Here is a 26,045-nt window from a genome sequence, read left to right as displayed (position 1 = left end):
ATTTTTTTGGTTTTTTTAGTGTGGTCGGTCGAAGTATGGAACAAAAATTTGACTTCTTCACAGGGACAGGGAGGCCGTAATCTCTGAGCGGGGTCTTGGGCCCAAATGGTTGAGAATGGCTGGTTGACCGCAATATTTAGAATCTCCAACAACTCCCTAAATTCCCTGCAACAGCACTTACATCTCTATTAGCCAAGTGTCTAATCAAGTTACACTGGAAGTCTGACAGGGTTCCCTCTATTACACAATGGATTAAGGACATCAGTTTCTTTATTAAACTGGAGAAAATCAAATGCACATTAAGAGGGTCCACTGGAAAATGTTTCCATAAAGGGCAAGTCTTCATGGGTTTTTTCTATGAATTACGAGCGATTTTGGTAAGACAGGGACAGGGAGGCCGTAATCTCTGAGCAGGGTCTTGGGCCCAAATGGTTGAGAATGGCTGGTTGACCACAATATTTAGAATCTCCAACAACTCATAGGAACATAGAAAGTAGGAACAGGAGTAGGCCAAAAATGGCCGATTGAACCTGCTCCGCCATTCAATACGATCATGGCTGATCTAATTTATGACCCAACTCCACCAACCTGCCTTCTCCCCATATCCCCTAATTACTCTATCATGTAAAAATTCTCTAAATTCCCTGCATCAGCACTTACATCTCTATTAGCCAAGTGTCTAATCATGTTACACTGGAAGTCTGACAGGGTTCCCTCTATAACACAATGGATTAAGGACATCAGTTTCTTTATTAAACTGGAGAAAATGAAATGCACAGCACAATTAGTAATATACTGATGATACTGTCGGCAAAGGGGCCAAGGTGGTCAGGGAGTGAGGGGGTCTGGGTATGTGTGAATGTTGGTGTACACGAGTATTGGCTTTTCTGTTAAAAAATAGGAGACCAATGTACATCTGTATAATAGATATATTTTGGGGAAAAAAAGAGAATGGCTAGTTTAGCGGGTCCGTTTCCAGACAAAGATGCCCTCGACCCAACAGAAGGATGCAAAAGTTGGCATGACCAACTATTCAACAGAAAGCAGCCAAGACACTAACTGTTGGTAGGTTACAGCCCAACATAAACAGGTGTTCAGGCAGGGATACTGCCGTCAAACTGAAAACAGGGCAAACCTGCTGGCTGAGAATTCACTCCACCTTGCCAAAGACATTCCTGGAACTCACTGAGACCGTGGCTAGCATAGACGTTTGAAAACAGTGCCACTGCCCTTCAATCCCACCCAACCCTCCGTCACTGGGAAAGTAAAGGCCCTACCTCTCGTCCTCTCCGTCATGGTGTGATCCCACTGACAGCATGGATGTGGCAAGTGTCTGCATGGGCGAGATGAGACGTAGCGAACTGGCAACATTGACCTCGGAGGGGAGAATCTTCCTGGGAGGGCTGTTATTCCGGGACAAGGAGGGTGGCGAGACAGGTGTGGACCGAGGCTCAGACAACTGTGGGGTGGGAGAGAAGGAATGGTTCTGAGCACCGACCTCACAGAAACAGCAGATTGGGAATTATAGACCAGCTGGTGTGATCAGCCTCCCTCTCCCTCCCACCCACCCACCCATCCATCCATCTCCCTCCTGCCAGTTTCACCCCCCACCCCTTCTTTTCCCTCTCCTTCTGTCTCCTATCGCCTTTCCCCTCCAGTTCACCTGCCTCCACCACCCTGAGCTGGCCATTTTCAACATTTGTGCCCCATCCCAAGTGAAGCCGTTTCTGTGGACAGGGTATCAGAGACTGGGGCCCAATTCTGGGCCCTTTAAACAGAACAAGGAGAGATTTGTGACAGCTGCATATGGGATGAGGAACTATTGGGACAGTTCCTCCAAAAGTAGACAAAGGTGACAAACTGACAGAGGGATCCAAATCCTGGTGGGCATGACTGATCACCTACAGTGGTGACCGTCTCCTCTAACCAGAGTCCATGCTTCAATAATAACAGGAGATAAAATTGCAATGTGCTCTCAGGAAGGACAGTGGAAGTATATTCAACAAGAATTCTCCAAAAAGGGAACTGGATTATTAATTTAAAAGACCGAGAAAAAATACGACAGGGCTGTGGAGAAATAGTGGGACTGCAAGGTTGGTGAAATGCCTTTGCAGCACCAGCGATTGGGAATGGGGTTCGAATCCTGTGCTGTCTGTAGGAATTTGTATGTTCTTCCTGGGTCTGGTTCGGTTCTCTCCGGTTTCTTCCCACCCTTCAAAATGTACCGAGGTCTTTTGGGCAGCACAGGGCTCATGGGCCTGTTACCACGTTGTATGTCTACATTTTTTAAAGATCAGGTAGGGATCTGATGAGCCAAAGGCTCTCCTCCTGTGCCGGGAGATTCAGGGAGCAGGGGAGGTTTCACAGTCAATATGAGAGCTTGCGGGGAGCACTGAGCGGGAGAGAAAGACTCCATACAAGATGAATGGCCCTTTGAAACACCATTTCACTGGGGTTCCATCACGACACAGGGAGCTACTTCTTTTAAAAGTCCTGGCCCCTCCGCCATGCAGAAGACACCAAGAGTCTATTCAGCTCCACTGCAGCAACCCTTGGCAAGGTGCCAAGGTAAATATTTGGGATAGGCACGACGCAGACTGCTAGGCAGAAGGAGTGATCACTGCAGCGAGGCAGGCGGTAGGTCTCCTGGCCCTCTACCCATGCGGGCTCCAGTTGGGAAGGGGGAACGAATGGAGAGAGGGCTGGGAATTATATCCCACTTAATGTTGGGGATCAAAGCGCAAACACATACACAGAACACCCATTGAGGCTCCCTCCAGCCCGCTTCACATTACAAAGTGAGGCAATTACACAGGGAAAAAATGCCCCCCCCAATTTTTCCTCATCCCTAAAACACCCCTGGCCCAGTTTGTACAACAAATACAGGCTGTGTGGAAGTACAGAGCCTGTCTCCATTCCAACGTGAGAAAGAGCCTGTCCCCTACACAGAACAGAGCCAATCCCTTCAACCTCCCTACATGGTACAAAGCCCATCCCCACGCGGGAGAGAGCTCGCCTCCGCCGTGCCCCTACAATCAGGCTTTCCCGGTGAGTTGCAAGGGTTTGATTTTAGACCAAGGTGCCATCATCACTGCCCAGTCCTGATGGGAGTGGGCACCCTACTTCTGGGCCACCTCGGCACCCAACCAGTGGCTGCAGCTCAAGGCCGTAGCAGGGGACCTGTCAAACTCCTGAGGGATGGTGGGGTGGGGGAATGTAAACTGTGTGAGCTGGGACCTTGTGCCAGACTTGCCTTCTTTATTGCTCTGTGCTCCCTTGAAGACAGCCGGCTGATGCTCGGTGAGATCGGGTTGGATAGGGTCCGGTCCACATGTCCGTCCTCAAGCCCATGAAGGTGCACTGCAACAAGCTTCTGATTCTCCTTGGGCATGGTGGTCAGTGAATGGACACTGCTTTTGGAGACAGTCGTCTCCTTGGCCGCTGTGGTGATACCGGGCCTGGGGGCAGTGGAACCAGGCTTGGCTGCAGTAGCGGTGGAACCATGCCTGCTGGAACCCGGCTTGGGGGAGCTGGCGGGGAAACCAGTCTTGGGGGCGGCAGTGGTGGAAACGGAACAGAGAGTGTCAGGTGGGTCGAAACTGGGCGTATGGGCTGCACCAGTAAAACTGGGGGAAGTGTCACCAGTGGAACCAGGCCCAGTGGTGGGAAAGGTGGTGGGACCAGGCATGGTGAAGGCAGCAGTGACACTGGGAATAGTGGTGGTGGTGGCTATGGGTGTCATATGGGCAGCAGTGGAACTGGGCACAAAGATGGCAGCAGCAGAAGCATGGGTGTCAATGGAACCAGTGGAGGAACTGGGAGCAGCAGTGGAACCAGGAGCGCAGGCAGCGATGGAACTGGAAGCAGAACCAGGAACGCTGGCAGTGATGGAACCGGGAACGCTGGCAGTGATGGCACCGGGGGCGGGGGCGGCGGCACCGGGGGCGGCGGCACCGGGGGCGGCGGCACCGGGGGCGGCGGCACCGGGGGCGGCGGCACCGGGGGCGGCGGCACCGGGGGCGGCGGCACCGGGGGCGGCGGCACCGGGGGCGGCGGCACCGGGGGGCGGCGGCACCGGGGGCGGCGGCACCGGGGGCGGCGGCACCGGGGGCGGCGGCACCGGGGGCGGCGGCACCGGGGGCGGCGGCACCGGGGGCGGGGGCACCGGGGGCGGCGGCACCGGGGGCGGCGGCACCGGGGGCGGCGGCACCGGGGGCGGGGGCACCGGGGGCGGCGGCACCGGGGGCGGGGGCACCGGGGGCGGGGGCACCGGGGGCGGGGGCACCGGGGGCGGGGGCACCGGGGGCGGGGGCACCGGGGGCACCTGGGGCGGGGGCACCGGGGGCGGGGGCGGGGGCACCGGGGGCGGGGGCGGCGGCACCGGGGGCGGGGGCGGCGGCACCGGGGGCGGGGGCGGCGGCACCGGGGGCGGGGGCGGCGGCACCGGGGGCGGGGGCGGCGGCACCGGGGGCGGGGGCGGCGGCACCGGGGGCGGGGGCGGCAGCACCGGGGGCGGGGGCGGCAGCACCGGGGGCGGGGGCGGCAGCACCGGGGGCGGGGGCGGCAGCACCGGGGGCGGGGGCGGCAGCACCGGGGGCGGGGGCGGCAGCACCGGGGGCGGGGGCGGCAGCACCGGGGGCGGGGGCGGCAGCACCGGGGGCGGGGGCGGCAGCACCGGGGGCGGGGGCGGCAGCACCGGGGGCGGGGGCGGCAGCACCGGGGGGCGGGGGCGGCAGCACCGGGGGCGGGGGCGGCAGCACCGGGGGCGGGGGCGGCGGCACCGGGGGCGGGGGCGGCGGCACCGGGGGCGGGGGCACCGGGGGCGGGGGGCGGCGGCACCGGGGGCGGGGGCGGCGGCACCGGGGGCGGCGGCACCGGGGGCGGGGGCGGCGGCACCGGGGGCGGGGGCGGCGGCACCGGGGGCGGGGGCGGCGGCACCGGGGGCGGGGGCGGCGGCACCGGGGGCGGGGGGCGGCGGCACCGGGGGCGGGGGCGGCGGCACCGGGGGCGGGGGCGGCGGCACCGGGGGCGGGGGGCGGCGGCACCAGGGGCGGGGGCGGCGGCACCGGGGGCGGGGGCGGCGGCACCGGGGGCGGGGGCGGCGGCACCGGGGGCGGGGGCGGCGGCACCGGGGGCGGGGGGCGGCAGCACCGGGGGCGGGGGGCGGCAGCACCGGGGGCGGGGGCGGCGGCACCGGGGGGCGAGAGCGGCGGCACCGGGGGCGGGGGCGGCGGCACCGGGAGCGGCGGCGGCACCGGGAGCGGCGGCGGCGGCACCGGGAGCGGCGGCACCGGGGGCAGCGGCGGCACCGGGGGCGGCGGCGGCGGCACCGGGGGCGGCGGCGGCGGCACCAGGAACACCGGAACCGGTAGCGACACCGGGAGTGGCGGAACTGGGAGCTACACCGGGAACGGCGGCACCGGGAGCGACACCAGGAGCACCGGGAGCAGTGGAACCGGGAGCGACACCGGGAACTCCGGGTGCAGTGGAACTGGGAGCAACACCAGGAACTCCGGGAGCGGTGGAACCGGGAGTTACACAGGGAACACTGGGAGCGGTGGAACTGGGAGTGGAACACAGAACGCTGATAGAGATGGAACCAGGAGTGGAACCGGGAATGCCGGCAGCAACTGCACCACCATCCGTCAGGGCATGGCCCGGGAATTGGGGAGACACGGCCAGACTGGGACGACCCGGCCGATGACAGGGATGGACTAGCTCGTTCAGGTTCAGCCTCTTGGTGGCCTGGAGGAGAAACACACTCAAGGTGCCATTATTGGGAGTGAACGGCCGGCCTCTAGGTGCATTTTCTGGGCTCGGCACCGATGGTGACCCTTGGCTCTTGGGTACCTGCAGCTTGGGCTCCAGCTGGCCCACCGGCCGGTGAGCCAGGCCACCGAAATCCAAGTGCGAATCCAGAGAGCCAACGTGCCTGCCGCCATCCAGGACTCTGGTGAGAATGTGGCCTGGCAACTCGCGGTCACGCAGGTCAGTGCAAGTCCAACGGCCGCGGTGGTAAGGCTCGTCCGAGATGTGATCCAGCTTTACCACCCGGAACCGGGAGCCGCACATCCCACCTGCTTGCTGCGAAGCACCCCCAGCCTTCGGTGGCGACTTGGGACCCACCTCCATCCTGGGCGGGACGGCTTGCAGAAGGGTCGCTGTGCTCCCAGCCCCATCCGTCCCCTGCGGCTCTTGAGGGGAAGCATGAGAGTCAGGGAACCGAGCTCCAGCCTGCGACACAAGAGATGAGCCGGTGGTTAGCGGCAAGACGGTCTTCCCAGGGCTGGCAACGCCCACTCTACCCGAGGCAGATGTGCTCCCACTGCCCGCGTGTCCTGGGACTCCGTTTGCCAGCTCCACTTCCCTGTTCTCTGTCTTCTTCGACTCCTCGCCATAATCCAAGGTGACGCTGGTGATCTGGAAGCCGCTTCTCTTCTTGCTGATCATGTTTGCCAGGGGAGCGGAGCCCCTTCCCCTCGGTGCTGGGGGCGAAGTCAAACTCCCTCCCAGGAGGTATTGCTCCCTTTCTCAGTCCACGAGTTCCCACATCTTCCTCCAGTTAGTCCCTGAAAGACCCCGCTCTCCTCCCCCAAAGCAAATCCAACCATGCACCAGAGGAGCAAGTTGCACCTTGGCTACGAGGTGCCCGTGTCACTGTCCCAGGCCATTCTGCAGTCCTCAGGGAGGGTGGGTGTGGGTACAAATCCCTGCGGTTGGGGAAGGGTCAGGATCAGGCAACAGATCTCCAGCTGCAACGATATGCCATGGGGTTCCCCTGCAACTAGAAGTGAGGCTTGAAGTCTTTCCCAACGTCTCCTTCCCCACACAACCTGCAAATGAAGCAGAAGGGAGTGGATGAATTTACTTGCTCTCCACTGCAGTGATGAACTTAGATCATTTGAACAGCACAGGCCCTTCAGCCTATGATGTGCTGAACTATGTAAACCCACTCAATAAGCTAACCCTTCCACCTCACACCCATAATCCTCTTAAAAGGTTCCTACATCCATTTGACTAAGTAACAATAGAGGTCCCTATTGTTCCAGCCTCCACTATCAACACACTCCAGGCCCCTACGACTGTAAACCCTGACGTCTGCCCTAAATGTCCCTCCCCTCACCTCATACAGATATCCTCTGGTGTCGCCCCAGGAAAAAAGGTGCTGGCTGTCTGTCCTGTCGATGTCTCTCATCATCTCATACACTTCTACAGCAGACATGCCAAACAGCTTAACCACTTTCACCTGAGCTGTCTCCACAGACTACTCCACATCCGGTGGCAGGACAAAATCCCCAACACGGCAATCCTGGAACCTGCTGGGCTCTGCACCGTCTATAACCTCCTGCTGAAAGCCAAACCAGGTGAGCTGGACACGTGGTCAGAACGCCAGATAGCCAATTGCCTAAGCAGCTCTGTACGGAGAACTGTGTCAGGGCAAGTGCTCAGTTGGGGTGGGCGGGGAGAAGAAACATTACAAAGACTGCCTCAAAGCATCCCTCAAAGGCCTGGATGCCGATGTCAACACATGGGAGACCCTTGCCCTCGACCGTCCAGCTTGGTGCAAGATCACCACAGGACCCCGTGCAGCTGAAGTCAGGCGCCTCATCGAGGCACAACAAAAGCGTGCTGTGCGCAAGGCCCAAGCAGCATCCACTGCCACAACAGCACCCACTCACTTGTGTCCCACATGTGGGCAAGCCTTCAGGGCCCAGATTGGACTCACCAGTCACCTCCAGAGCCACAGACACCAATCTCCCACTTGACTTTGAAATCACGGTCATCTTCGACAACGAAGCACAAACAACACCTCTATTAGATCAGCTCTCATTGACTGACACGAAGTTCTCCCCCTGCCTCGGAGGCAGCCCGCATGAAAATCCCTGGCTTTCACATGAACGATTCAGCACAGGAGAAGGCCATTCCATCCCAATCAACCTACCAACCCACACATCTTGGAAATTGCAAACTACTACCATGGAGAGCATTCCAGCTGGTGGCATCACTGCCTGGTACCAAGGTGCCAATGCACAGGACAAAAAAAAGCTACAGAGAATTGTAAACTCGGCCAACAACATCATGGGCACCAGACCACTCCCTCAAGGACCTCTACAAGAGGCGGGGTCTGAAGAAAGCAGCCTCTATCCCAGTGGTTCTCAACCTTTTTCTTTCCACTCACATCCCATCTTAAGCAGTCCCTTACTAATCACAGGGCACCGATGGCACAGAGAATGCTTAAAGTGGGACATGAGTGGAAAAAGGCTGAGAACCACTGACCTATCCTCAAGGATCCCCACCACCCTCTTCACTCTGCTATCGCTGGGGAAGGAAGTCCAGGGGCCTGAAGACGAGCACCCAGCAGCATAAGGACTGCTTCTTCCCCTCCGCCATCAGGTTCCTGAACGGACAATGAACCTCACTTTCTCTTGCTTGGCACTATATTTTTTTAAAAATGTAATTTATAGTAATATTTGCCCTGCGATGCTGCCACAAAACAACAAACTTCCTGACACACATTCACGACAATGAATTCTGATTCTGAAACCAGAGCACCCAGAGGAAACCCACGCAGACACAGGGAGAACATACAAACTCCTCACGGCCAGTGCCAGATTCCAACCCAGGTTCCCGTAATAGCCTTGTGCTGACTGCATTTCCTTTTGCCTTGATTGACGCTGCCCAACCTGCAGAGCAATGCCTGGACAGACCCCATGATTTGCACCAGCCCTCAGATTTTCTTAGTCATCTCCATTATTTCCACCCCTCCCACCGCAGCCCCTTGCCTGTGTCTCTCTAAATATCCTGATCAGGATGTAACCGACTCCATCTCCAAAGTTGACATTCCAGAGGAACTTGGAAAATAACTTTTCTGCTTCTTCACTAAAGAAGCCTCAACCACCTCACTACCCCCTCCCCACCTCCATTAGTGACCCACCTGCAAATTCAAACGTTTCCTCGAGTTCAGGTCACCTCCAGCACAGGTTTGTGTTACAGGAGGCAAGGACCCTCCACCTCTCCCTCCCCATCCCCTTCCTCCCTCACACTCACCCTCCCCCACCCCCCTCCCTCCCCCACCCTCCCTCCCCCACCCCCCTCCCTCCCTCCCCCTCCCTCCCTCCCCCCCCCTCCCTCCCCCCCCCTCCCCCCCCCTCCCTCCCTCCCTCCCCCACCCCCACCCCCCTCCCTCCCCCACCCCCCTCCCTCCCCCACCCCCCTCCCTCCCCCACCCCCACCCTTCCCTCACCAATCACTCCTCCACTATCTTCCTCGTGCCCCACTCGCCTGGAGCCTGGAGCCTGGCACCAGGGCCTCGGCGCTGCCTCTTCCTCCTCGCCACTGTTGACAACTTTCCACCCGGGGGCCCCGTCCCGGATCCTCGCTCATTACATTGCCCGCCCATGACTGGCCGTCATTGGAGACGGTAGATATCGCTCAAATACAATCGCCATGCCTATTGGTGGAATGCACAGAATATTTACTGTGATTGGTTTACGCATGATCAGACATGCGTAAAGCGCCAGACCACCTGTGTGAAGGTGGTCCTGTCGATCATTCAATTTCTCATTGTTAATTGGCTATCGTGAATTAGACTTTCAGAATAAGCCTGCCTTTACCTTCTGATTGGTCCATGCCTCCATTGATTGACATTACCGGGAGATCCGCCTGACGTTGGATGTCAGCAATGCCTCCGCGTGATCCTAGACCAATCAGACACGAGCTCACATTTATCGCATTCAATCATTCATAAGGCGATCCTTTCGATTGGTTAACTCTACAACCAATCTGTGATGGCCTAAATTGCGCAGGTGCGGGGCCGGTCCGTCTGCCCTGAAGAACAGGTGGAGAACCATTCGGCCCCTCAACTCTTCTCAACCCCTTCCCCTCCAACCCTCCTCCTCAACCCCATCCCTCCACCCCCTCCTCAACCTCTCCCCCACTTCTCACCCCTCCACCCCATTCACCTCTTCACCTCCCTTCATCCTCATCCCTCCACCTCCACCCCAATCCCCCTCCTCACCCCCACTCCCCAACCCCTTCCCTCTCCCCTCCTCCTCCTCACCCCATTGTTCCACCCCCTCCCCAATCCCCCTCCCCAATCCCAATCCCCCTCCCCAATCCCCCTCCCCAATCCTTCTCCTCACCCCATCCCTACACCCCTCCCCACCTTCTCCTCCTCCTCATCCCCATCCCTCCACCTCCCCTCCTCACCCCCATCCCTCCACCTCCCCTCCTCACCCCCATCCCTCCACCTCCCCTCCTCACCCCCATCCCCTCCCCCATCCCCTCCCCCATCCCCTCCCCATCCCCTCCCCCATCCCCTCCCCCATCCCCTCCCCCATCCCCTCCCCAATCCCCCCCTTCATCCCTCCACCCTCTCCCCAATTCCCCTCCTCATTCCCACTCCCCACCCCTTTCCCTCACCCCAACCCTTCCCCTCTCCTCCTCATCCCACCCCTCACCTCTGCCCAACCCCTTCTCACTCCTCTCACTCTCCCACCCCACCCCACCCAGTGCCCCTCCTCACCCCACCCAGTGCCCCTCCTCACCTCCTCCACCCTCTCTCCACACCTCCCCTTCCTCTCCCCCACCCCACTGCCCCTCCCCACTCGCCTCTTCCCAAACCCACTCCCTCCCCCTCACCTCACTCCGCCCCTACCCTCCCGGTCCCACTTACTCTCCCCACCCTGTGTTAGTACAGATTCTATCACCAATGTGTATATGTACATATGTACAGATGGTAGTGTAGGATGACTGTGATTGGCTGAGAGTGTAGCCACACCGACTGGCAGGTCTTAAAGGGTTGCTGCCAGCCAGACCAGGTCATTCTGGACTGGTCAACCTACATGTGATATGCTCCAGTCTTTTAGTTAATAAAAGCCTTGGTTTGGATCAACAAGTCTTTGGTTCTTTCGACACGCATTACACATCCCTTCACTAACCCCTCCCCACCCTAGTCCCCCACCCCTCAATAGACTACAATCTCAATAGATCATGTCAATGGGGGGGGGGGGGGTTGAAACTCCAGTGATTCTCTCTGCCACTCCGATCCATTTCTCTGCAGCCATCATTCCCCACTGTGATGCAGCTGGCTAGGATGCTTTCAATAGAGCGGTAGCCTTGCCTGCTTCAGTCTTCTCAGGAATTGGAGTCACTGTTGCGCCTTGTTGACAAGTGAGGAGATGTTGCATGTCCATGATAGATCACTAAATTAAAAAATTTAAATTTGGAAATAACAAGCCATTTTGCCCCCTGAATCTGTGCTGGCCAATTGACCTACACCCTTGGAGTGTTTTAAATGGTGGGAGGAAACCGGTTCACTCAGGGAAAACCCACGCAGGGAGAACATAGAAACTCCCTACAGACCACACGGGTTTTGAACCCTGGTCCCGACCTCTGGCGCTGTAACAGCGTTACACTAACCACTACGTTAATTATGCAGCCCATGGTTTCTGAAGAAAATGTCTGATCATGTCCCCACAACAGAGGAGAGAGCCACAGACCAAAACTGCACATGACCAGGTGAGGGAGACAGATGTTACAATTCCGCAACGTGTTATCACAACGGCTCCATTTACCGTCAATACAATGTTGTGGTCTCACTGGGAGAAAACCAGGGATCTAGATTCTTTACACATGGGGGGGGGGGGGGTTCATTACATTCACCTGATTCATATCACACACTCTGGGGTAGACAAAGAGTGAATCTCCCTCCGCCCTGTCCCATTACACAGTCCCGGGGTCAAACGTAGAGTGAAGCTCCCTCCCCATTGTCCCATCACACACTCCTGGGGTCAAACATAGAGTGAAGCTCCCTCCCCATTGTCCCATCACACACTCCTGGGGTCAAACGTAGAGTGAAGCTCCCCCCGCACCATCCCATCACACATTCCTGGGTGGGACACAGTGTGAAGCTCCCTCACACTGACCCATTGCACACTTCATGATATACCAAATGAGCAGAATTCAGTGAAAAGACAATATTGGCTGTGGCCGGTGTTTTTCACATTCGAAGAATAAATTGTTCTCACCCATAAAGGAAACAAAAGTTTAGTGTAGATGGGTGAGAAGGTCAGGAGGGATTGTGTGGGGTGAAGGGGTCGTTACTGTTGAGTGTGCCCTATGACAAATGGGTTCTGCACCCTGGCATTTGGTTATTTATGCAGTACCTTTCTCCCTCAACACTGTGAGGTAAACAGTGTGACACACAAATGTGCTGGAGAAACTCAGCAGGTTGCACAGCGTCCATGGGAAGTAAAAGGTAACCAACATTTCAGGCCTGGGCCCTTCCTCAAGGTGTAAGCAAAAAGCAGGCAGGTGCCCAGAGAAAAAGGGAGGGGGGTTAGATGGAAAGTGGATCATCACCCTTTTGTTCAGGCACCTGCCTACTTTATGCTCACACCTCGAGGAAGGGCTCAGGCCCGAAACGCTCTCTACCTCCTATGGACCCAGCTGAGTTCCTCCAGAGGGAGAGCAAATTTAAGTTCTTGGGAATCCCTAACTCGGAGCATCTTTACTGGACCCAACACACAAATGGCACCGTGAACCAGTGACTCATTTAAGGACTCTCACTGAAGCACCTTATTGATATTTTCCTCTCTGCTTTGCACAGTGTGCTTACATGGTTGGCACAACTGTTACAGCGCCAGTGATGGGGACTGTTAGAAATAGATGTACCTTCACAGAAATTGCTTGAGACAAAAATTGAGAACAAAGAACATTTATTAAACAACAATGCAAAGTTGGGTGCTTCCCCTTACCATGGGAATACACACATACACTGGGGTTCACCCAACTTTTATACAGTTTATTTCAGTATAGGAATACCCTCCCCCTTACATTCTTCTGCCTCCTGGAGAGGTTTGGCATTAGGTAATCCTGCCTGCCTACGTGCTGTTTCTGTGCACTTGGAGGACCAAGAGGTATCCTGTCGGTGTCTTCTCATGTCATTATCCTCATTGTCCTTATTCACAACCTTGCCCTTGTCCCCATTCACCCCTTTCCCACTCTCAGAGCTATAGTCTCTTCATATGCAGAGTTCGCTAATCCTGTCTAGGGTTTACTAATTTAATATGCATAACTTGATAAATCTGTGTCTTCTTTCTTCTTTGGCTTGGCTTCGCGGACGAAGATTTATGGGGGGGGGAAAGTCCACGTCGGCTGCAGGGTCGATTGTGGCTGACAAGTCCGATGCGGGACAGGCAGACACGGTTGCAGCGGAAAAATGGTTGGTTGGGGTTGGGTGTTGGGTTTTTCCTCCTTTGTCTTTTGTCAGTGAGGTGGGCTCTGCGGTCTTCTTCAAAGGAGGTTGCTGCCCGCCGAACTGTGAGGCGCCAAGATGCACGGTTTGAGGCGATATCAGCCCACTGGCGGTGGTCAATGTGGCAGGCACCAAGAGATTTCTTTAGGCAGTTCTTGTACCTCTTCTTTGGTGCACCTCTGTCACGGTGGCCAGTGGAGAGCTCGTCATATAACACGATCTTGGGAAGGCGATGGTCCTCCATTCTGGAGACGTGACCCACCCAGCGCAGCTGGATCTTCAGCAGCGTGGACTCGATGCTGTCGGCCTCTGCCATCTCGAGTACTTCGATGTTAGGGATGAAGTCTCTCCAATGAATTTTGAGGATGGAGCGGAGACAACGCTGGTGGAAGCATTCTAGGAGCCGTAGGTGATGCCGGTAGAGGACCCATGATTCGGAGCCGAACAGGAGTGTGGGTATGACAACGGCTCTGTATACGCTAATCTTTGTGAGGTTTTTCAGTTGGTTGTTTTTCCAGACTCTTTTGTGTAGTCTTCCAAAGGCGCTATTTGCCTTGGAGAGTCTGTTGTCTATCTCGTTGTCGATCCTTGCATCTGATGAAATGGTGCAGCCGAGATAGGTAAACTGGTTGACCGTTTTGAGTTTTGTGTGCCCGATGGAGATGTGGGGGGGGCTGGTAGTCATGGTGGGGAGCTGGCTGATGGAGGACCTCCGTTTTCTTCAGGCTGACTTCCAGGCCAAACATTTTGGCAGTTTCCGCAAAACGCTGAAGAGCTGGCTCTGAATGGGCAACTAAAGCGGCATCGTCTGCACTACTATTATCTATTGTCTATCCTTATCTTATTCATACAGTGAACTTACTGATTCTGTCTAAAGGCTAGGAGATCCTTATCTTACTCAGACTGATTCTGCTTCCTGCATTCTAATATCCATGTCTCAACCTGTTTGTACTGGCTTCATTCATTTACTCACGTCAATTTTTGTATCTTCATGTTCATATTTGTATATCAGTTTTTATCATCTCTCACAGGGACTAAGATTCAAATCCCGCGCTGTCTGAAAGGAGTATTATAGATATATATATATATATATATATATAGATATGTTTTTGGGAGATAAATTGGGAAAGGTTTGTTAGTGTGGAAGGGGAGGACGTGGACATGTCCTCGGGCCTGCGCAAAGAAGCTTTTAGGTGGAGTGCAGTGTGCGCAGTACTGGCCCCACCCTTTTCACCCATGGTTCGTGTTCCGTGGCCAAGCAAGCTGAGACGTGGCAGCGAGGTCCTTGGGTCGTAGGTTTTATATTGGAGTGGCCTTCTCCTATGCAGGTTTCTTACCCGGGCTGGAGGGGCCTGCCTCCCCTCCTAGCTCGGACCATACCTGGTCGCAATCCAACCTGTTGGCCTCTGCCTGCTTCTCAGGGCCTCCGCCTGCCTCACTCTACCGAGGCCGGGGCCGCTGCCTCTGATCAGCATGATCTTTAAAATGGCGGTGCTGGCTTGATTGGTCGAAGGGCATACTCCAGCTCCTACTGTCTATTGTCTATGGTCTATTGATTCATCTGCAGGCACTGGAAGCCGTGATTGTCACTGAACAGTGATTGAACATGATTAATCACCATGTAAATAGAAATATTAGTGGCACAAATTCTATTTAAGTGTCAAACCAGAGATTTGATTCGGTTCTTGTCGAGAGGAAGTATCAGTTTGTTAGTGTAGGTCACATACAAACACTTTAAAACAGATCTTATTTGAAATGCTGGAGTTCTGCCCCATGCTAGACATATCAGCTACAAAGCTTTTGCAAGAGCTTTTTTTTAAATTTTTTTTATTTTTCACACTATAAACCACATTGATCAAGATACATACATTTTTCTTTTCAAATTTATACAGTGTCGTACCCCCCCCCCACTCTTCCCATCCCACCCTCCCTACCTCCCCTCCCATTCATTTAAAGTACAGAATCTAAGATACATTAAACCCGTCAAACAATGTTGTCACTCAATAAAAATAAACAAGAAATTCCACTGAGTCAATTCTTTTCATTTCCTTATCCTTCTGTCATTTTAGGTGGTAGATGTCCTCGGTAGGTTTTCTCTATTGTGTTTCATGTATGGCTCCCATATTTGTTCAAATATTTCAATATTATTTCTTAAATCATATGTTATTTTTTCTAATGGAATACATTTATTCATTTCTATATACCATTGTTGTATTCTCAAGTTATCTTCTAATTTCCAGGCTGACATAATACATTTTTTTGCTGTAGCTAGGGCTATCCTAACAAATCTTTTTTGTGCGCCATCCAAGTCAAGTCCAAATTCTTTGTTTTTTATGTTACTTAGGAGGAAGATCTCTGGGTTTTTTGGTATATTACTTTTTGTGATTTTATTTAATATCTGGTTTAGATCTTCCCAAAATTTTTTCACTTTGTCACATGCCAAGATTGCATGAATTGTTGTTCCCATTTCCTTTTTACAGCGAAAACATTTGTCAGATACTGTTGGGTCCCATTTATTTAACTTTTGAGGTGTAATATATAGCCTGTGTATCCAGTTATATTGTATCATACATAACCTCATATTTATTGTATTCCTCATAGTTCCAGAGCATAACTTTTCCCATGTTTCCTTCTCTATCTTTATGTTTAGATCTTGTTCCCATTTTTGTTTAGTTTTACCATTTGTTTCCTCATTCTCCTTTTCTTGCAGTTTAATATAGATGTTTGTTATAAATTTTTTGATTATCATTGTGTCTGTAATCACATATTCAAAATTACTTCCCTCTGGTAACCTCAGAGTGTTTCCCAATTTGTCCTTCAAGTAGGATTTCAGTTGGTAGTATGCCAACACTGTATCGTGAGTTATATTATATTTATCCTTCATTTGTTCAAAGGATAGTAATTTATTTCCTGAAAAGCAATTTTCTATTCTTTTGATCCCTTTTTTTTCCCATTCTCTAAAGGAAAGGTTATCTATTGTAAAAAGGGATTAGCTGATTTTGCGTCAGTATTAGTTTTGGTAATTGGTCATTTGTTTTATTCCTTTCTACATGAATCTTCTTCCAAATATTGAGCAGATGATGTAATACTGGAGAATTCCTACGTTGTACCAATTTTTCATCCCATTTATATATGTTCAGATATCTTCTCACCTATTTTATCTAGTTCTAATCTAGTCCAATCTGGCTTTTCCCTTGTTTGATAAAAATCTGATAGGTATCTTAATTGTGCAGCTCTATAATAATTTTTAAAGTTTGGCAGTTGTAAGCCTCCTTGTTTATACCATTCTGTTAATTTATCTAATGCTATCCTCGGTTTCCCCCCTTTCCATAAAAATTTCCTTATTATTTTCTTTAACTCCTTGAAGAATTTCTCCGTCAAGTGTGTTGGCAATGCCTGAAATAGGTATTGTATCCTTGGGAAAATGTTCATTTTAATACAGTTTTTCCTTCCTATTAGTGTTAGTGGTAAGTCTTTCCAATGCTCTAAGTCGTCCTGTAATTTTTTCATTAGTGGATAATAATTGAGTTTATATAGATGGCCGAGGTTTTTATTTATTTGTATACCTAAGTATCGTATTGCTTGCATTTGCCATCTGAATGGTGATTCTTTCTTAAATTTTGAGAAATTCGCATTATTCATTGGCATTGCTTCACTTTTATTTGCGTTAATCTTGTATCCCGACACTTCTCCATATTCCTTCAATTTCTTATGTAATTCTTTTATTGATATTTCTCTTTCTGTTAAGTATACTATAACATCATCTGCAAATAAATTGATTTTATATTCCTTGTCTTTTATTTTTATCCCTTTTATTTTATTTTCTGTTCTTATCAGTTCTGCTAGTGGTTCTATGGCTAACGCAAACAATAAGGGCGATAGTGGGCATCCCTGCCTTGTTGATCTACTTAAGTTAAATTGCTTTGATATATATCCATTTACTGTCACTTTCGCCAATGGCCCCTTATATAATGCTTTAATCCAATTAATATATTTCTCTGGTAAGCTGAATTTTTGTAATACTTTGAATAAATAATTCCATTCTTCTCTGTCAAAGGCCTTCTCTGTGTCTAAAGCAACTGCTACTGTTGGAGCTTTATTTCCTTCTACTGCATGAATTAAGTTAATAAATTTACAAATATTGTCTGTTGTTCGTCTTTTTTTAATAAATCCATTTTGGTCTAGATTTACTATTTTTGGTACATAGTCGGCTAATCTGTTTGCTAATAGTTTAGCTATTATCTTATAATCTGTGTTAAGTAAAGATATTGGTCTATATGACGCTGGTGCGAGTGGATCTTTCCCTGTCTTTGGTATTACTGTAATTATTGCTGTTTTGCATGAATCTGGTAAGCTTTGTGTTTTATCAATCTGGTTGATTACTTCCAGGAGGGGAGGAATTAATAAATCTTTAAATGTTTTATAGAATTCTATTGGGGATCCATCCTCTCCTAGTGTTTTATTATTTGGTAGTTTTTTTATTATCTCTTGTATTTCTACTATTTCAAATGGTTCTGTTAATTTATTTTGTTCCTCTATTTGTAATTTTGGTAGTTCAATTTTAGTTAAAAATTCATCTGTTTTGTCTTCTTTCCCTTCGCTTTCAGTTTGGTATAATTGTTCGTAGAATTCTCAGAAGTTTTCATTGATCTCCGTTGGATTATATGTGATTTGTTTGTCTTTTTTCCTTGATGCCGATACCATTCTCTTAGTTTGTTCTGTCTTAAGCTGCCATGCTAGAATTTTGTGTGTTTTTTCTCCTAGTTCATAATATTTCTGTTTTGTCTTCATTATGTTCTTCTCCACCTTATATGTTTGTAGTGTTTCATATTTTATTTTTTTATCTGCCAATTCTCTCCTTTTAGTTGTGTCTTCCTTCATTGCTAATTCTTTTTCTATATTTACTATTTCCTTTTCCAACTGCTCTGTTTCCTGATTGTAGTCCTTCTTCATCTTGGTTACATAACTTATTATTTGCCCTCTGATAACTTATTATTTGCCCTCTGATGAACGCTTTCATTGCGTACCATAGTATAAACTTATCTTTCACTGATTCCATATTTATTTCAAAGTACATTTCAATTTGTCTTTCAATGAATTCTCTAAAATCCTGCCTTTTAAGTAGCATGGAGTTTAATCTCCATCTATACATTCTTAGAGGGATGTCATCTAACTCTATTGTCAATATCAGGGGTGAGTGGTCCGATAATATTCTAGCTTTATATTCTGTTTTTCTTACTCTGTCTTGCATACAAGCTGATAACAGGAATAGGTCTATTCTTGAGTATGTTTTATGTCTACCCGAACAATATGAATATTCCTTTTCCTTTGGGTGTTGTTTCCTCCATATATCCAAAAGTTGCATTTCTTGCATCGATTTAATTATAAATTAGGTTAATTTGTTCTTTCTGTTCATTTTTTTCCCAGTTTTATCCATGTTTGAATCCAAATTAAGGTTGAAATCCCCTCCTATAAGTATGTTCCCTTGCGTGTCTGCTATCTTCAAAAAAATAACTTGCATAAATTTTTGATCTTCTTCATTAGATGAATATACATTGAGTAAATTCCAAAACTCCGAATATATCTGACATTTTATCATTACATATCTCCCTGCTGGATCTATTATTTCCTCTTCTATTTTAATTGGTACAATTTTACTGATTAATATAGCTACTCCTCTAGCTTTTGAATTATACGACGCTGCTGTTACATGTCCTACCCAATCTCTCTTTAATTTCTTGTGCTCCATTTCAGTTAAATGTGTTTCTTGCACGAATGCTATATCAATTTTTTCTTTTTTCAGTAAATTTAGCAGTTTCTTCCTTTTGATTTTGTTATGTATTCCATTAATATTTAAAGTCATATAGTTCAACGTAGCCATTTCATATTTTGTTTATCTTTCCTTTCCGTTTCCTCATCATCACCTTTCCTTCTTATCCATTTCTGCTTTCTTGTTTTGAACACTTTATAAGACAACATTTCTAAAACATCAAACATTTCTCTTATTCTCCTATCTAAAATTTCTTTAACCCCACTATCCCCTCCCCTTCCTGAGTTGCCCTTTATCCCTTGTCGGTCAACCACATCTCCCCTCTCCATTTGAGTTTGCGAATTAATTCGCAAGCATCAACTGATTTTGCAGTGACCGTAACTCCTCCCCACCCAGCCCCCCCAGAAAAGAATTTAATTTTCATATATAACAAAGAACACTCTCTTAATTCCCTCCTTACTTGCTCTCTTCCCTTTCTTTCCCTTATTAATTCTTATCTATACTCTATATATTTTCCTTTAAATACGGATACACTCATGTACACACATATATACATACACACACACACATATAATATATACCCATATACACACATGCATATAGTTCATGGTCATTTTTACTCCCGTTACATGTCTTCATCTTTCTGTCTGTTTTGTAGTTGTTCTGCAAATTTTCATGCTTCCTCCGGATCTGAGAATAGTCTGTTTTGCTGCCCTGGAATAACTATTTTAAGTACTGCTGGGTACTTTAGCATAAATGTATATCCTTTTTTCCATAGGATCGCTTTTGCTGTATTAAACTCCTTTCTCTTCTTCAGGAGTCCAAAACTTATGTCTGGATAGAAAATTCTTTTTTGACCTTTGTATTCCAGTGGCTTTTTGTCTTCTCTCATTTTCTTCATTGCTTTTTCCAATATATTTTCTCTTGTTGTATATCTTAGGAATTTTACTAAAATGGATCTTGGTTTTTGTTGTGGCTGTGGTTTCGGGGCTAATGTTCTATGTGCCCTTTCTATTTCCATTTCTTCCTGTAATTCTGGTCTTCCTAGGACCCTGGGGATCCAATCTTTTATAAATTCTCTCATATTCTTGCCTTCTTCATCTTCCTTAAGGCCCACTATCTTTATATTACTTCTTCTATTATAATTTTCCATTATATCTATCTTCTGAGCTAACAGCTCTTGTGTCACTTTAACTTTTTTATTAGATTCTTCTAATTTCTTTTTTAAGTCCTCTACTTCCATTTCTACAGCTGTTTATCGTTCTTCCACCTTGTCCACTCTTTTTCCTATATCTGACATGACCATCTCTAATCTATTCATTTTTTCTTCTGTACTTTTAATTCTTCTTTTTATTTCACTAAATTCTTGTGATTGCCATTCTTTTACTGATTCCATATATTCTTTAAAAAAAAAATCCATTGTCTTGCCTTTCCCTTCTTCTTCCATTTCACTGTGTTCTTCTTCTTCTTCTTCCTCTGGATTGGTCATATGTTGTTTCGTTTTCTTTTTACTCTCTTCTTTCTTGTTCTCGTTGTTTTCTAATTTCTCTTCCTGTTGTTGTGCTGTAGCTGTCATTCTCAGCTGTGGAGATCGACTCCTCAGCTGGTCCCCCCTCCCGTCAGTGTTATTTTTGTTATGCGCATCTCGCATGCGCGAGGAGTCGCGCATGAGCGGTTGCGCACTTTTACTTGGCTCCGCAAGCCATTTTTGTAGTCCCGAGCTCGGGACTTCAACTGACCTTAGGGAGCGGGCTTCACTCTCCGCGGTGGCCCTCCTCGGACAGATAAGGCCTTCACCTTCTTCTTCCGACGTTCTTTCTTCTTCTCTTCTTCCCCTTGCTTTCGACTTTTCTTTCTTCGCTGCCATTTTCTTCCCACCTTTACTTTCACTTTATTTTAATTTTTATGTTGTGCCTTTGTGTTTTGTGTGTTTTTTTTAAACTTTTCTGGAGAGGGCTGGAGTTCCCCGACCGGCCACTACTCCATCACGTGACTCCTCTCTTTTGCAAGAGCTTTGAAGAGTGCTCAAGACCTCACTAATGAATTGTTGTTTACAAAAGACAACAAATGAAAGAGCATGTTGGAGCTGCTATGTCTGGAAGAGAACTGAGAGAGTCATGTGGTTTTTTTTTAAGCGGAGAGAGTTAAACAGGCTTTCTTTCAGCGAGTCAGAGGGACACACACACACACACACACACACACAGATCACTTGTACAATGTTACAGCCAGCAGACAGCACGTGGGACTGGAATAGGACAAGCTGGCAAACCCGTTTGGAAGAGGGCCTAGTCAAAGCCCTTGTGGTTCATGCAAGAGGAGAGGACTGGCTGTCTAATGTTTCACTTGGAATAAGGGAAACAGAAAGGAGCTCTGTAGTGACCTGAAAGAAAGAGGTTATCATCTGGAGAACCCTGAAGGGGAAAGTTTCGTCAGCAAGACACTGAGCTGACTGATGGAAGTACATCAGTTGTGGATGTCCTGGAACAACTCATCTCTCTCTCTGAAAACCAACAAGAACCTTCCCGAACGGTAGACATTTACCTTTCGAGCACCAAAGCCTGGTGAACTTTATACATGTTAAATTCTCTGCACAGTATAAGAATTGGCTGCAATTAGTGAACTTGAAGGAATGAGAAGTGAGATTGGACTGTCAACCAAAGAACTTTTCTGAACTTACACACACATTATATACACGTGTGCTTAGAATTACAGGGAGTTAAGTTAGGTTAAGTAAGTTAATAGTGATAAGTTAAAGTGTGATTCTGTTTTCATGTTTAAAGATAATTAAAAGCAACTTTTGTTTAAGTAACCATTTGTCTTGGTGAATATCTATTTCTGCTGGGTTTTGGGGTCCTCTGGGCTCGTAACAGTTTGCACGATCTCCCTGTGTCTGCATGGGTTTTTCCCTGGGGCTCTGGTTTCCTCCCACCCTTCAAATCGTACCGGGAGGTTGTAGGTTAATTGGGAGCAGGGGCTCGTGGGCCAGAAGGGCCTGTTATTGAATGTCTAAATACATTTCTTTATTTGTTTGCTTGTGCACTATGGTGATATGGCTGTATGTACTGGCTGGCCCGACCTCCAGGGGGCTCCCTACCTTAGCTCCTCCCATGTGACCCCTGGCCATAAAGGTTGAGTCCCCTCTCCTTCCTGCTCAACTTCCTAGCCTAGACCCGGGCCAGCAGTCTCTTGCTTAATACAGCCTATCGTTCCCCTCAGTCTTCTGCCTGCATCATTACTGGGGCTACCGATAGTGCCCAACATGCACATTGTGTACAGTTTTATTTGCACTGCCAATAGGTGGTAATTCTGCCTCACCAGCAGGAAGTAGAGTCTGAGTTGTATGTGATGCCATGTATGCACTTCAACAAAAAATCTGAACTTTCAATGTTCTTCCTAAAATCATGGCATCTGCAGACTTTTGTGCTTCACTCAATCAGATTCTTTTCTGCACACCTTGAACGAACACCAAAGATAGAATTCAGGAGTCTCGATAATGGTGGCAAATACTGTCCTAGAATCTGAGGGTGTTTGATCTCACCTACATGAACCTCCTTCCTGATGGGACGGGGTGGTGGGGGGGTGGGGGGAGAGAGTGTGTCTGGTGTGGGATGGTTCCTTTAATACATTGGCTGCTATTGGGAGGTACGGGAGAGGGAGGTGGGGTTGATGTAGGGGAGAGGGGGGAGGGTGTGTGTGATGGCCAGTAATGAGAAATTCTGCCTGGCCCTCAGGAAAGAGAATGTCCGGGTTGTACACCATGTGTGTACTGACATTATATCTAAACTTTGACCTCGACATGAGCTACATTCACAAACTTCGACCGTGGACTTGGTTAGTGCCGATCCTGTCCCACGCAGCGACGCCCCTGATATAATGCAATTTACAAAAGTGATAATTTGCTTTCAAACTGCTGGAGAGATTTGGCAGGTCATTCAGCATCTGTAGAAAGAAAAGGGTAACCAATATTTGGGGGGCTGCGCCCTTGGATAAGTGTGGGCAAAATGGAGGCAGGTAGCTGAATAAACAGGGGCAAGGGAGGAAGGGGCAGGGGAGGAGGGAGGAATGTGCAGGGGAGGAGAGGAGGGAGGAAGGAGCGGGGAGGAGGGAGGAATGGGCAGGGGAGGAGAGGAGGGAGGAAAGGTCAGTGAGAGGAGAGAAGGGAGGAAGCGGCAGGGGAGGAGAGGAGGAGGGTAGGGGGGAGGAGAGGAGGAGGGTAGGGGAGGAGGAGAGGAGGGAGGAGTGGGCAGGGGAGGAGGAGAGGAGGGGGCAGGGGAGGAGGTGAGGAGAGGAGGGAAGGGCAGGGAGAGGAGGAGGAAGGGGCAGGGGAGGAGGAGGAGAGGAAGGAGCAGGGGAGGAGGAAGACGCAGGGGGGAGATGGAGAGGAGGGAGGAAGGAGCAGGGGAGGAGAAGGGGCAGGGGGGAGGGGGGAGGAAGAGGAAGGGGAGGAGGAGAGGAGGAAGGGGCAGGGGAGGAGAGGATGGAGGAGAGGAGGAGAGAGGAGGGGGCAGGGGAGGAGAGGAGGGAAGGGCAGGGAGAGGAGGAGGAAGGGGCAGGGGAGGAGAAGGGGCAGGGGAGGAGGGAGGAAGAGGCAGGGGAGGAGGAGAGGAGGTTGGAAGGAGCAGGAAGGAGGAGAGGAGGGAGGGGGCAGGGGAGAAGGGAGAGGGATAGGAGGGGAGGAGGGAGGAAGGAGCAGGGGAGGAGGAGTTTGGAAGGGCAGGTGGAGGAGGAGAGGAGGGAGGAAGGGGCATGAGGAGGATCACAGGCCAACAGGTAAGAAGCCACAGGTGGATATGGGTGGGAGGGTGGAAGAGAAAGGTGCCGGGGCAGCTCTGAATGGAAAGGGAAGGGGGTGGGGAGCTGGAGGGAAGGGGAATGATGGAGAAAGAGAGATGGGAAAGGGTTTAATGGAAACTGGAGGTCAATATTCAGCCGAGTGACACATCCACAAAATTCCCTCAGCGTTCATCGTGTAGACGCAAGGACCCCTGGGTGGGATGTCTTGTGTGAGGGGTCATGGTCTCCAAACAAGTGTTTGGCCATTTGTAGATGCACAGGGTCATGCAGGAGAGATATGATGGAGGCAGGAGGATTGTTCCCACTGGGAGGTGAGGCTAGAACTGTGGAGCACAACCTCAAGATTCAGGGGTGTGGGTTTAGGACGGAGATGTGGAGGAACTGCTTCTCCCAGATGGGAGTGGATCTGTGGGATTCTCTGCCCAACGATGGGATCTGACCTCCTGTCCACTGCAGACATCAATGTGACAGCACCATCAAGGACCCCCAGCCCCATGGTCACAACCTCTTCTCATTGCTCCCTTTGGGCAAAAGGTACACGAGCCTGAAGACCAGGTTCAAGAACAGATTTCATCAAACAGTGATCAGGGAGTTGAACTCCCCCGTACCCTAACCATCAACTCTCACCAAAGATTTGTCTGCACAATTCAAATACCATCTTTTAGTCTCACTGTAACGTCAACTAGAATATTTAGACATCTTCTGATATCAGAAACAGAATTTATTGTCATGAACACATCAGTAAATTTGTGGTTTTGCAGCAGCATCAAAGTGTAAACAGAAAAGAAAGTGAGGTCATGTATGGGGTTCGTTGTCCGTTCAAGAATCTGATGGCGGAGGGGAAGAAGCTGTCCTTGCGCTGCTGGGTGCTCATCTTCAGTCTCCTAGACCTCCTTCCTAATGGTAGCAGAGTGAAGAGGGCATGGCCTGGATGGTGGAGTGGGGGGGGGGGGGGGTTGTCCTTGAGAATAGAGGCTGCTTTGTTTAAGACACCACCTCATGTAGACGTCGTCAATGGAGTGTGGTGCCTGTGATGTCACAGGGGCTGAGTTAACAACCCTCTGGAGTTTATTCTTGTCCTGAGAGTTGGGGCCTCTGTCCCAGGCAGTGATGCAACTGGCCAAAATGCTCTCCACGGTCCACCCGTAAACGTTAACGAGAGTCTTCAGTAACCAAATCTCCCCAAATACCTCACAGAGTACAGCCACTGAAGAGCCTTCATGATTGCATTGACGTGGATGTTCATTATATTTTGTTTCTCTATCTGCTAGTAGAACTCTCTTGTTCGTTAGTCTAAGTTACCTACCTGTTTGGCAGCAGCGAGACACAATGTCAGTACATCTGTGCCTTGTACTCGTGTATAGACCCCCATGGTCATCCCTGCCACACAGAGATGCTGTGAGTGTGGAAATCCTAAAACAAGTGTTTCTATATTTGGCCTTCAACACTTCACCTGTGAATCTGCAGCGGTCGTCTACTGCACCCGGTGCTTCACTTGTGGTCTCCTCTGTTGGAGAGACCGGGAGCAGTCTGGGAGCTCACTTTGCTGAGTGCCTCAGCTCTGTCAACCTCAATAGCGTGGCTCTCCCAGTGGCCACCCATTTCAATTCCCTGTCCTGTACCCTTGCTGACATGTCCATCCATGGTCTCATGCATGGCCAGACTGAGACCACCCGCAAATTAGAGGAACATCTCATCTTCCAACTGGGCTCCCTCCATCCAGATGGCATTAAAAACTTTTCCAGTGTTCGTTAAGCCCTCCACCCTCTACCTTCCTCATCTCCTTACCCCCAGGTCTCTCTCTCTTTCCTTTCATGGAGCCAAAATCAACTCTCACCTTTCCTCTTATCACAGCTGATTAACCCCCTTTTGTCTGTTGGTCTGGACTCCTCCCCTTCCTATTCTCTCCCCCTTTCCCTCCCCAGCCTTTAATTCAGGCACCTGCCTGCTTTTTGCTTCTACCTTGAAGGAGGGACGAAACGTCGGTGATGTATCTTAACCTCCTGTGGACGCTGCGAGACTGCTGAGTTTCCCAGCATTGTTTTCTTTCCACCAGATTTTACATTCCAGTGGCCAAAACCCTCCCACTCCCAGAATCTTTCCCTGGCTCTGAAGGAGCTGGAAAATAATCACCCTTCCCACCCCTCCATGGGATTGCCAGAGGTGTCTGCATTGAACATGAGCCCCTCTCACTCTCTTTCTGTTAGTCTCTCTCCCCTCCTT

The 26,045-nt window shown here is 50.1% G+C and overlaps 1 protein-coding gene across 1 annotated transcript in view; it reads right to left on the bottom strand.

Annotated features, from left to right (window-relative positions):
- Window positions 1-9,488, bottom strand: part of LOC138754876 (TSC22 domain family protein 4-like) — a 53,259-nt gene extending 43,771 nt beyond the window's left edge. The window contains exons 1-3 of the mRNA XM_069919817.1: window positions 9,245-9,488; window positions 5,851-6,833; window positions 1,278-1,459 (exon numbers count right to left, since the gene is read on the bottom strand). Of these exons, the coding sequence (XP_069775918.1) occupies window positions 1,278-1,459; window positions 5,851-6,450 (782 nt within the window). The 5' untranslated portion in view covers window positions 6,451-6,833; window positions 9,245-9,488. The remainder of the gene's footprint in view (window positions 1-1,277; window positions 1,460-5,850; window positions 6,834-9,244) is intronic.
- Between the last annotated feature and the right edge of the window lie 16,557 nt (window positions 9,489-26,045).

This window comes from Narcine bancroftii, chromosome 2, assembly GCF_036971445.1.
Source record: "Narcine bancroftii isolate sNarBan1 chromosome 2, sNarBan1.hap1, whole genome shotgun sequence".
NCBI lineage: Eukaryota > Metazoa > Chordata > Chondrichthyes > Torpediniformes > Narcinidae > Narcine > Narcine bancroftii.
Note: the sequence above shows the minus strand (reverse complement) of the source record. Positions and strands in the feature narration are given on the sequence as shown.